A 13,352-nucleotide genomic window follows, 5' to 3' on the forward strand; every position below is an offset into this window, starting at 1 on the left:
GATCTGTGTGGATATTCATAACTACTGACATTTTTTATTGTGTCTACAATCTGTGCTTTTAAGTATAAATGTGACAAAATTTCAAAAACTTTAGAAGTTTATCATGTTAATGAAAAAAATTTTTTCCAAAAGTAATTGTGATTGACTGATTGACTGTTTTTGTTTATTTGGTACCAGGGATTGAACCCAGGGGCTCTTAACAATTGAGACACATCCCCAGCCCCATCCCAACTTTTTTTTTTTTTTTTTAAATTTTGAGACAGTGTCTTGCTAAGTTGCTTAAGGCCTCGCTAAGTTGTTGAAGCTGAATTTGAACTCACAATCCTCCTGCCTCAGCTTCCCAAGCCACTGGGATTACAGGTCTGTGCCACCACACCCTGCATGATTGACTGTTATAACTCAGAATTTAATACCTAGGAGCAAGACTGCAATTAACTTCTCTACATTCTTAAACTTTACAAGTAGTGGTGATTTTTCTCTTCACTTTCCCCTTTTCCCACATCCATGATGGGGAAAAAAATCTAATAACTCACCTAAATTATTTTTTAACAAGTAAATTGAAATTATCCATTTTATTTAAAGTAACAGAGTCAAGGTGACTGAATTGAAGTACTGGAAAAAGGGATGCAGCCTTGATGTACCATTATGCACCACAAAGTCTCTAGATCATAAATGTTCAATCCACATTATTGATGATAGTAGGAGACATAATTAAAATAGTTAAATGAAATCCACAAAAACCATACTGAATTCCTTTAATTAGTGTTGTCAAATTTCTCACACTTACTGGAACTATGCTGACAAAATGAACAGTTAAACAGTTCTGTTTTATCCTCTGATGCAGGACATAACACATCACTAAACATGGACAAAAAGAGGCTTTGTGGAAGGAAAGGAAACAAATGGCACGAAAAAGACTCACACTGAATGACTGTCCCCTGAGTAATTTACAGTTGACATGGATGTGCTTCTATTATTCATTACTTGAAAATGAACTGTCTTGCTCTTTAATGATAGAATAAAAATTGCAGGAAAGTATTCAAAACTTTTTTCACAAACACAGGCACCTCATTAACCTATGTTTTATTTTGAGTCAATTCATTATCCATTTCACATTATAAAAAGTAACCACACACGCATATGCATTCACAAATTAGATCATCTTTATCATACATCAATATATTTTAAAAAACAAATATTTTCTAATATAATATAGTTATATGCTGATTGCATTTGAAATAGAGAAGCTGACAATAGCTTCATACAGTATATCTCAAGAACTGACGTTTTAAACTTAAGAACTGTACACGTTCCACAGGCAACTCTGATGAAATAATAGGACAAATAAATGCTGTTGACAAAGCTTAAGCATGATAGCTTGGAATAACAGCTGATTCAAACCAGATTCATCATTTTAAATGAAGTAAGGACTAATACAATCTAAAAAGTAAACAAAGTATGTATAAAAGAAATTCTAGGAAATAAAGGAAATCATCAATCTATTATTTTAAAGGTATCTGTAGCTCACAGTTATCAGAAGTCTTTATAGAATTTTCAATGCCAAATTGAAATGTGGGGATGTCCTGGAATCATGGAACTGATAAAACTATGGACAGCTGTTCAATTTGTCCTTTCATCCTGGCTTGGAGAGCCATAAGAGGGTGCAGTAACTTCCTTACTTCCCAAGCTCCTGTCCCTGTGACAACCCAGCAAGGGCAAGGTCCGCTGACTTGCACTGTCTTATCCTATCTGAACACTACCCTCTAGGGCAATGGGAGAGCTGGGTTCCTGCACAAAGAAAGGCAGGCTTGTCTCACCGCAGCAGTCACTAACGCACACGCCTAGTTATTTTTCATTACATTGCACTGTTACATTGGAATTCTGTAACCACATTATTATTATTATTTAAGAAATATCTATTAATTATACCTCCTAGGGATCTAATTCCAAATATGGTAAGTTTAATATCAGCTGCCATTCTGGGTCTTTTCCCATTTCATTAAAAACAGAAACAAAAACAAAAACACCTTAAAGAGGTCCCAGCCACTGCTTCTGCTTTTGCCCACTGATCATGTCATCTCTAGCGGTCTCTGTCTGCCTCCTTCATTATGCAGTTGATTTAAGGGTTGGATTTTCTAGATTTCCTGAAGGAAAAGAGGGTTTGGAAGGAGGGAAGGAAGGAATGAAGACAGGGAGAGGAGAAAAGAAAACATGAAAAATTTTATCCATATAATGCTTACTAAGTAAATAAAGAAAAGCTACTTTAGATAAACCTAATATATGAGAACCTGATTAAGGGAAAAGATAAAACACACCTTAAAAATTACTCAGAATTACCTTTAATGACCAAAAAACCAAGTATGCACTTAACATAGCATTCAATTTAGTTCATACAAGTTTTGCTTCTTTTTAAATTTTATATAACCACAGTGGAAATTACACAGAACTAAATATATAAACTGACCTTAAAAGACACAATGCACACCTTTACTTCAAGTCACCACTATTTCTGAATACCAGATGTGTCATTTTATAAAGTGAGGGAATGTTCTGCATAGAATTTTCTTGAGAAATAAGAATTCAAATAATTAATACTTTCTGAAATCACTTCATAGACTTATTTTAAATAAAAAGGACATATTTTCATTTAGATATGACATGGTTCTGAAATGTGAATAATACTTCACAGAAGTGAGAGCAGGGGAGACATCAGCCACCTGTCCCAGCTAAGTGGTAGTACACACTTCTGATAGTCCACCCGAGACCCCCGTTATAGGAAGTGTGGCCAGGCACTTGGACATCCAGGCGTGTGGTCAGGAAACAGCTGTGGAGCCCAGCATTCCTCTCTTCAGAACATTCAGAAAAGAAGAAACAAGCCTGATGTGATTTCTTATCAGTCGTTGTTTTTGGACTCATTTTTGTAACCACCAATTATATAAAAAGGAAAAATGAGCTGGACAATGAAAGATCAGATATAGGAATCTGAAGTAAAGGAGGGCTGGCATGAATATATTTCAATGGTCTTTACTTTTAAAAAATGCTGATGACATTCAGAAAAATAAGTGGAGAAGGGAATGTGCCATTACTAAATATGTCCACATAGGAGAAGTCCAGGGCAACCCTGTGAGAAGAGAGCCTAGGTGGAGAGAGAGGCAGGATGTCAGGATGCAGAACAGAAAGGCCCCTTTCAAGACCAAGCGTGAGTCAGCACAGACAACAGTGAGGCTGGAGAAGCACGGGGCTGAACTGAGCCCTGCTGCTTGCTTGACAGGAGCTCACCGCCCGGTTCCACCTCTGCTTGCATAGCTTCTAAATGGAACTCCCACAGGTTCATCACCAGGGCAGTAACATATGGGTGGAGTATTTTCATTAGTCAGAGTGTTTTCCACATTAACAATGCTAATCTGTAATATCAATATCAGTTTTTCCTATCTCTATTACTTTTTGTAGTATAGAGTCCTAACCCTTCTGTGAGCTCCATTGAATAAACTGATTTCTAAATTCTGAATGAAGTTGGGTATAGACCCACTGGCCAAATAAAATTTAAAATGAATTATAATATAATTTAAGTCCTAAAAAAGAACTCTGGCATGGAGTTTTTATAAAAGGATTCACATGAAAAACTTACTTTGAAACTGTCCATGAATTTAAAAGAAAGTCTGAATCTTGTCTAAGTTCTGTTCTAATCAGAAGGATTGGGAGTTCTATTTGAAAGAGCAAACCTGCAGCCCGGCTGAACCATGTGTACCTTGCTATGGTCTCTTATGATGACTTTTATGAGACTACACTCTTGAATGTTTAAGCTAAAAGAAACACAGGCTTCAGCAATTCAAACAAGGTGCAAAAGCATGTAAAACAGCATGGGGCAAGGAGAATAGAGAGAGGCCCTTTATAACTCCAAGGCCCAAGTGTAGTCTGCAAATGTCAGTTTTCTAAATTGCAACTCTGGTTTGTGCTAGAATAGTATTTCTTATGTGGCATTTGTTATACCCATCTTTCTGAGCAATGAGGGATTAGATCCCACAGCTGGCTGTTTAAAGGGATACAACTATACCACCTAACACCTTCTCAAAGAGAATTCCCCAGAAAGTAAAACTTTTATAGAAGAAAAGCAGATTTCAGATGCTAGCGGAGGTCATTTAAATGGTCTTTGTTGATTTCCTAAGGTTACAAGGTATTTGCCATATACTGCTTACTCGTGCACACCACCTAACACCCAAGTCTCCCACGATTATAATCCACTTTGGCTTGAAACACTTCCTCGTTATGGACATTTCCTATGCTCTGGAAAGTATGTAAGTAAGAAGGAAAATGAACTGAGGACACGGTGGGACAATAAACTCAGCATGTGTCACTGACGACTTACGACACGGCCTTCCGGGGTTGTGGATCTTTATTCCCACTGTTCTTCGAATCAGCTGTGCTACTCGTCCCACGGGAGGTACTTGGTAAGGCAGGATTGGGAGAATAGGAAGGTGGAACATTACTGGCACTACGAGCCCGGAATGAATCATCTGAAAGTACACAAACAGAGTTAGACAGTGAACACACTAGAAAAATGTTAATTGAAGAGAAAAGGCCTCCACCAGGGGCCTTTTTCTATTTTTAAAGAATAGCTGACTTTTTCTCTTATTAAAGAAATTTAGTGAATTTACATACAATAAATTTCACAAAGTTAATATTTTAGCATATATATCTCCCCGGGAAGCCATCACCACAATTAAGATGTGGAACACCCGAATGTCCCTTCCCACCTCACTGCAATCCCTCCTTCTCTTCCTGCATCCTTCCTCTCTAAACCATTGATATGCCTCCTGTCATTACAAATAAGCTTGCATTTTCTAGAATGTTACGTAAATGGAACCCTACAATATGTAATTATCCGTTTTATCTGGCTTCTTTCATTCACAACAATTATTCTAAGATTCACCCATGTTGTGTATATTGATACTTCATTTTTATTTCTGACTATGTATTGTATGGGTATGTAAAATTTGTTTAAATATAATGTGTGTTGATAACACCAGGATTTTTTCCAGTTTTTGACTATTTCAAACAATGCTGCTTGGAACATTCATGTACAAGTTGGTCTGTGTGCGTTTTAGTACTCTCTGGTAAATACCTAGGAGTAGAATTGCTGGATCATATAGAGAGTGCGTATTTATCTTCAAAAGAAACTGCCAAAGTGTTGTCCAGAGTTCATTCTCTGCGTCTGTCACTTCCAGCAGTGATGTCTGAGAGTTCTGGAGAGGTGTTCCATATCCTCACACTTTGAATATTGGCAGTCTTTTAAATTTTTGACATTCTAGTGAGTGCCAAGTGTTATCTTCTTGTGTGCTTAATATCCTCATTTGCATTTCCCTAATGATTAGTGATTTTAAGTATCTTTTCATGCACCTCTATGTATATTTTCTTTTGTAAAGTTCAGGTTCAAATCTTTTGCCCATTTTAGTAGTAGTTGCCTTATTAAAGACTTTTTTTGTATGTTATAAATGCAAGTCTTCTGTCAAGTATATATAATGTGAATATTTCTCCCAATCCATGCCCTTTTAGTCTCTCTCTTTTTTTTTTTTTTCAAAACCCAAAGGTAGAAAATTTTGATCAAGTCTAATATGCTGACAGGAGAAATCTATGTCTCAAAATAATAAAGGCTTTTTTTCTATTATCTTCTTCAGAAAATACAGTGTTAGCTTTTATGTTTAAATATACATTTTTAATTAATTTTGTATATAATGTGAGATAAAAGCTGAGATTCAGTTTTGTTTAGTGGTAGCAGGGTTTCTTTTGTTTGTTTGTTTGGTTTTTGGCTTTGATCTTTTTAATGTGGATACCCAATAGTTCTGGCACCATTTTAAAAAATAGATTTACTTTTTAAGAGAAGTTTTAGGTTAACAATAAAAGTAAGAGGAAGGTACAGATTTCCCATAACCCTGTACCCACTCATACACAGCTCTTCATTTTCTACATCTCCCACCAGAGTTGTGTGTTGGTTGTAACTGAGGAAGCTTCATTGACATCTTATCATCAGCTGTTATAAATTCTGTGTGCAGGTTTTTGTATAGACATAAGTTTTCAACTCCTGTAGGTAAATACCAAGGAGGATAACTGCTGAGTCATCTGATAAGTACATCTAGTATTTTAACAAACAACCAAATTGATGAAAGGGTTCCCATCAGCAAAGAATCAGAATTCCTGCTGACCCACTTCCTCAACATTTGGCTTTGTCAATGTTTTGGATTTTTTTTTTTTTTTGGTGGGGGCAATGATGTTTTTATTTTTTTTACTTGTTCTTTTTAGATATACATAGTAGTAGAGTGTATTTAACATATTATTTGGATCTTGATCATTCTAGTAGGTGGGCAGTGATATCTTGTGGCTTTAATTTATAGTTACCTAGTGACATATTGTTAGGGTTCGAATATGAGGTGTCCCCTGAAAGCTCCTGTGTTGATGCAGGAATATTCAGAGATAAATGATCACATTAGGAGAACTATAACCTAATCAGCCCATCCTACTTTAAATGGACTAACTGGGTGGAACACTAGGCAGGTGGAGTGTGGCTGGAGGAGGCAGGTCACAGCAGGTATGCCCTGGAAGGGTTCATCTTCCCTGTAGTCTCCACCCCACCCCCTGCCCTGCTTCCTGGATGCTATACAGTGAAAGTTTTCCTCCACTACACCCTTCTGCCATGATATTCTTGTCTCACCTCAGGCCCACAGCAATGAAACTGTCTGACCATGAACTGAACCTCTGAAACCATGAGCCCAAATAAACTCTTCCTCCTCTAAGTTGATCTTGTCTAGTATTTTGGTCACAATGACAAAAACCTGACTAACAAAGAAATTGGTACCAGGAGTGGAGATATTGCTGTAAGTAACCTAACTATGTGGTTCAGAAGCCTTTGAAGCAGGTTTGCAGGAGGCACATGGAAAAGTTTAGAGATGCATACTAGAGAAGATTAAAAATGTTGTAAGTGGAGCTTAATGGATAATTCTGGTGGGAGCTCAGAAGATGAGAAACCTGACCGATATGCAGACAGTACAGCCTGTGCTCATGAGGTTTCTGAGGAGAATGGGATTCTATTGGGAACTGGATTAGAGGCTACTCATGTTACATTCTGGCAAAGAACTTACCTACATTTTGTCCATGTTCTAAGACTTTGTCTGAGGCCAAATTTAAGGGTGGTTAATCTGACAGAGAAAACTACAAAATAGCACAGCATCTGTGGCATGGGTAACATGGTTTAGCCAGGTTTACAGTGAGAATTGGGAGCAGAAGAGAAGGAGGATTCTTAAAACTTGCAGTTTGGCCAGAAAAGTGCTATAAAATTGGAGCCAACATGTGATTGTTGAAGATATAACCACCACTAAAGAGAAGTTAATGCTTTTACAGAGATAACAAGAAAGATATCTTAAGGTCATCCAAGAATTAACAAGCCCAACCCCACTGCAAGCTCAAGAGTATAAAACTAAAAATTCATTTGAGAAGAAACTCTAGGGGCACCCTGCTTACAAGCCATGCCTAGAAAGCTCTTTCCTCAGGATTCAGTTCACTGTACTCAGCCACCCAGGTACTCAGAAGCTGCTACAACCAAGATTCAAGGGGAGCCACCAACTGCTCAAGATAGCATCAGACCTTGGTGGAATCCACTTGGTACTGGTTCTGCAATAATGCTGGATACTGGAGTTAAGGGGTCATGGAGGCTTCCATTGAGATTTCAAAGGAAGGCAATATGTAACCGGGTCAGTATTCCTGTCAGTTGCCTCTGAGAAAGTGATGTGTGAAGGTGAAGCCAAAGCTGGAAGGGAGACCCCAGGGATTAAGAGATGCTAGGAATGTGGAACATCTGCAAGAAAACTTGCGGGCTACTGACAGCCAGGCTAACAGAGAGGCCATGTGGGCTGTGACTGGCAAGACCAAACTTGACAAGATATCACATCTCACCGCCATTTGCCCCAGATGCCAGATACGGAGCTACAGGGCTTATTTGCCCAGCTGGGGTTTTTGTCTTGTTGAAGTCCTTTCCTTTCTATGCCCCATTCCTCATTTTTGGAATAGGAATGTTTATTGCACCATTATATATTTGATATTTGCAATTTGCTTTTGATTTTTTTAAAGGGGCTCACAGCTAAGAATTTGTCTTGACTAGAGAGGAGAATTTGGACTTGGACTTTGGGGCAATGCTGGAACTATTAAGACTATGGGGGTACTGGGGTTGTGGCTCAGTGGTAGAGCACTTGCCTCACATGTGTGAGACACTGGGTTCAATTGTCAGCACCGCCTATAAATAAATGAATAAAATAAAGATCCATTAACAACTAAAAGTATTTTAAAAATATTATGGGGACTCTTGGAGATGGACTAAATGCATTTTGCACTGTTACAAGCAGGAGTTTTAGGGGCCAGAGGTTGAATGTTATGGTTTAGATATGAGGTGTTCCCCCTAAAGCTCCTGGGTTGATGCAGGGATATTCAGAGGTAAAATGATTAGATTACGAGCACTGTAACCTACTCAGTACATTTGAATTTGGACTAACTGGGTGTTAACTGTATGTAGATGGATGTGGCTGGAAGAGATACATCATTGGAGATGCACCCTGGTGGGGTTCATCTTCCTGTGGCCCCTTCCCTCCCTCTGCCTCCCCCTCTCTCTCTCCTTCCAGGCTGTTACCCAATGAATAGCTTTCCTTCACTATATCTTTCTGTCTCACTGCAGACCCACAGCCCTGAAGTCAGCCAGCCATGGACTGAACTTGTAAAACCGTGAGCCCAAATAAACTTTTCCTCCTCTAAGTTGTTCTTTTCTGGTTATTTTGGTCACTGTAACAAAAAGCTAACACACACGATATTGAACATCTTTTTATATCCTTGTCATCTACATATCGTCTCTGGAGAGGTATCTGTTCAAGTCTTTGTCAACTTTTAAATCAGGTTTTTAGTTTTCTTTTTGATAAGTTTTAAGAGTTGTTATTGTTATTGTTGTTAATTTTGGATAATAGAACTTCACCAGACATATCTTTGCAAATATCTTCTCCCGTTCTGTCTCTAATCACCTCACTCTCCTACTAGTTTTCATTTTAAGGAAATCTAACTTATCAATTGTTTCTTTCACAGGTCATGCCTTTGACGTTATTGCCCCCCCCCCAAAAAAAAAAAAAGCACTACTATACCTAAGGTCATCTTGATTTTTCTCCTATATTATCTTCTAGGAACTTCATAACTTTGCATTTCATATTTAGATCTGTAATTAACTTAATTTTTGTGAAGAGTATTAATCTATACTTATTTTTGAATGTTGGTTTCTAGTTATTCTAGCACCATTTGTTGGAAAGACCATCTTTCCTCCATTGCATTGGCTTTGCTCCCTTGTCAAAGATCACTTGACTATATTTATGTGGACCTATTTATGGATCCCTATTTGATTCCATTAATATGTCTTCTTTTGCAAATACCACACTGTCTTGGTTGTTGTGGTTTTACAATAAGTCTTGAAGTCAGGTGGTGTCAAACTTCTAATTTTGTTCTTCTTATTCAACATTGTATGGGCTATTCTGAGTCTTTATCTTCCCCCATTTAAAACTTTTAATCAGGCCAGGTGCAGTGGTGCATGCCTGTAATCCCATTGATTGGAGAACCTGAAACAGGAGAACTGCAAGTTCAAAGCCAGTATCAGCAACTTGGTGAAGCCCCTGGTAACTCTCAGTGAGATCGTCTCAAAATATATATATATATATATATTTTAAACAAGAGCTGGGGATGTGGCTCAGTGGTTAAGAGCCCCTGGGTCCAATTTCTGTACCAAAAAAAATTTTTTTAAATAAATTCTAGAATTGGTTTGTTGGTATCCACTTGCTGGGATTTTGACTAGGATTGTACTGAATCTATAGATCAAGTTGAAAAGTAATGATTTTAAGAATACTGAGTGTCCCTAACCATGAACATGGAATATCAATTTTTTAGTTGTTTGATTTCTTTCATCAGAGTTTTGTCATCTTCCTCATATATGTCTTTATATTTTTGTCACATATATCATAAGTGTTTCATTTATTTTGGTGCTAATATAAATAGTATTGTACCAAATCCCACTTATTCATTGCTGAAATATAAGTAATTGGCTTTTTTCTATTAACCTTGTATCCTGAAATCTTGCTATAATTATAAGTTGGAGGTTTTGTCAGGTTTTTTTTTTTTTTTTTAGATGTTTTACACAAATATTCATGTCATCTGTGAACAAACACAGTTTTATTTCTTTCCTCCAAATCAGCATACTTTTTATTTCCTCTTCTAGGACTTCCAGTATGTTGATGAAAGGGGAGGTAAGAGGAGAAATCCTTGTCTTATCCTGATCTTAGTGGAAGGCTTCTAGTTTTTCTTGCCATTGAGTAGATGTTAACTGTTGGTTTTTTCTTATTACTGAGAATTTTTACCACGAATAAGTGATGGATTTTGCCAAATGCCTTCTATGCATGTATTGATAAGAATGTGTGACTTCTCTTCTTCCCCCTGTCTATGTGATGGACTTCTTTGGTTAACATTTAATATTGAGTCAATCTTGCACACCCAGCATGACATCCACTTGGTTGTGGTATATAATCTTAATGAATTGTTAGGTCTGATTTGCTAATGTTTTGTTGAGGATCTTTGAAACTATGTAGTTTTCTTATTAACATCTTTGTCTGGTTTTGGTATTAAGGTATACATTAAGATATATTCTCACTGATTTTATTCATGAAATAGAGAATTGGTATAATTTCTTCCTTAAACCTTTGGTAGAGTTCACCTGTAAACCAGTCTGGGTCTTGTGCTTTCTGTTTTGTAATGTTATTATTTATTGATTCAATTTCCTTAGCAGATAAAGTGTGTTCATATTGGCTATTTCTTTTTGTGTGTATTTTGGGAGATTGTGTCCTTCAAAGAATTGGGCCATCCAGCACCATTTTTTGAAAGGTAATCACTCATCACTGCTGATTTATCTCAGAGCCATTGTTGAAAACCAACTGACCACATATGTCAGCACAGGCCACAGTGTATTGATTTCCCCTACCTGCCCTCCACCTTACCAGCTTCCACAAGGCAAATAGTTTTTGCTTTTTGCTCTGCCATACCTTTCCACCATTATGTACCACCCCACCACAGGCCCATAGTGATGGGGACAACCAACCACAAACTAAACCTCTGAAACTATGGGTTTAGGTAAATCTTTTCTCCTTTTCTTTCGGTTGAGGGAAAGTACTGGAGATTGAACCCAGAGGTTTTCTACTATTACCAAGCTATACCCCAAGTCCTTTTTTATTTTTGTTTTTGAGACAAGGTCTCTCTAAAGTTGCTAAGGCTGGCCTCAAACTTGTGATCTTCCTACCTCATCCTCCCAAGTTACTGAGATTACAGGCACACACCAATGTAACCAGCTTCTTTCCTCCTTTTAAGTTGTGTTCTCGGGTATTCTGTCGAAAAGTTAACACTGACCTTGTCAGTTTTGAGAAGTACTGTGATGCCCCTCTATTAGTATTTGCCTGATGTTTTTCTTAAGATTAAACTAGGGTTTATGGTTTTAGAGGAGAATGACAAGTGAAGTGTCATTTGCATCACATCTTATCAAAGACTCATATAATAACATATTGACCACATTTTTATGTACTTTATTGCTTCATGACATCACTAGAAATGAGATTTTTTTTAGTCAGATTATATTTTTAAAAACTAGGATTCTTAATAAATTTTGATTCTTGATAAATTTCATCAAAACTGCTTTTCAAAGGAGTTTTATTGATTTTGACACCCACTAACAATAGATATTACGATCTGTTTTCCTGAATCTTCACTAGCATTCTTTTTTTTTTTTTCTCCCACAGTCTGCTGTGTCCACATAATCTTGAGCAGAATGTTGCAACTAATGAAAGGAGAAGTCACCACACAATTAATGGTGAGTTCACATTAAGTAAAAAGTATCCAAGCCAACCTTCCAAATTTGGATTTCAACTTTTCCTTTCAGTTCTGTCTTACAACACTCCTTCACACACACTCCACCTTCTAGCCAAACTGGCTGGCAGCTGCTTCCTGAAGATGTCAACAACCCAAGGATGTGGGGGGAAAGGTTCACTCATATATTGCTGGTAGGACTGCAAATTGATGCAACCACTCTGGAAAGCAGTATGGAGATTCCTTAGAAAACTTGGAATGGAACCACAATTTGACTCAGCTATCCCACTCCTTGGTTTATACCCAAAGGACTTAAAATCAGCATACTACACTGGCACAGCCAATGTTTACAGCAGTTCAATTCACAATAGCTAAACTATGGAACCAACCTAAATGCCCTTCAATAGATGAATGGATAAAGAAAGGGTGGTATGTATATATATATATATATATATATATATATATATATATATATATATATACATACAGTGAAATATTACTTGGTCTTAAAGAAAGGAAATTATGGCATTTGCATGTAAATGGATGGAGTTGGAGAATATCATGCTAAGCAAAATAAGCCAATCCAAAAAAGACAAAGGTCAAATGTTTTCTCTGATATGTGGATGCTGATCCATAACGGGGGGTTGGGGGGGCTAGGGAAGAATGGAGGAACTTTGGATTGGGCAGAGGGGAGTGAAGGGAGGAGAGGGGAGGGGAGGAAGTATGGAGGGTGGGAAGGATGATGAAATGAGACAGACATTGTGTACATGTATTATTGCATGAATGGTGTGACTCTGCATCACGTACAGCCAGAGAAATAAGAAGTTATGCTCCATTTGTGTACAATGAGTTGAGATGCATTATGCTGTCATGTATAACCAACTAGAACAACGACAAAAAGATGCCAATGACCAGCCTTTGTGTATGTCTGGTACTATGCCTGGATGTTATTCCATAACCACCTCTGTTTTGAAAATCTTAGCACACTTTAAGGGTTATCTCAACTGACATACTCATCAGGAAGCCCACTCTGAGTCCCGCAACTAACTACAATTCTCTCTGTGAACATCTCATATACTTGTTAAAAGACACTTGCTTCCATTTTCTCTTTACTGCTAAGATGTGTGATTATACACTTTTTCTTCAATATGTATTTCATTAAGTAATACATATTGATAGATAATAAGCTCATTAACCTTACGAGATATCTAACTCAACTTATAGGCTCCCTTAAAAATACATGAGTCCTTAAGATAGAATTTTTTTCAAATATTTATAAAAGATTTACCCTTATAAAGAACATGCTTTTATTTAAGACATTGAAGGTAAGTTTTAGGGTCTATAAATCATATCCACTTTCTGATTCTCAGTGTACTTCAGAACTAATAGAGTAAAAACTAAAGAAATTAACGCACATAATTTTAAAAATGAGT

General features: G+C 37.2%; 1 protein-coding gene across 4 annotated transcripts in view; it reads right to left on the reverse strand.

Annotated features, from left to right (window-relative positions):
• Window positions 1-1,005: 1,005 nt before the first annotated feature.
• Window positions 1,006-13,352, reverse strand: part of Ppp4r4 (protein phosphatase 4 regulatory subunit 4) — a 107,212-nt gene continuing 94,865 nt past the window's right edge. For 2 of the 4 annotated variants that reach the window (XM_071607575.1, XM_071607573.1), the window contains 2 exons: window positions 4,367-4,514; window positions 1,006-2,846 (listed from right to left, as the gene is read on the reverse strand). In XM_071607575.1, the coding sequence (XP_071463676.1) occupies window positions 2,771-2,846; window positions 4,367-4,514 (224 nt within the window). In that variant the 3' untranslated portion in view covers window positions 1,006-2,770. The remainder of the gene's footprint in view (window positions 2,847-4,366; window positions 4,515-13,352) is intronic. The other 2 variants (XM_027931690.3, XM_071607574.1) reach the window with 2 other exon arrangements.

Source organism: Marmota flaviventris, chromosome 2, assembly GCF_047511675.1.
Source record: "Marmota flaviventris isolate mMarFla1 chromosome 2, mMarFla1.hap1, whole genome shotgun sequence".
Classification (NCBI taxonomy): domain Eukaryota; kingdom Metazoa; phylum Chordata; class Mammalia; order Rodentia; family Sciuridae; genus Marmota; species Marmota flaviventris.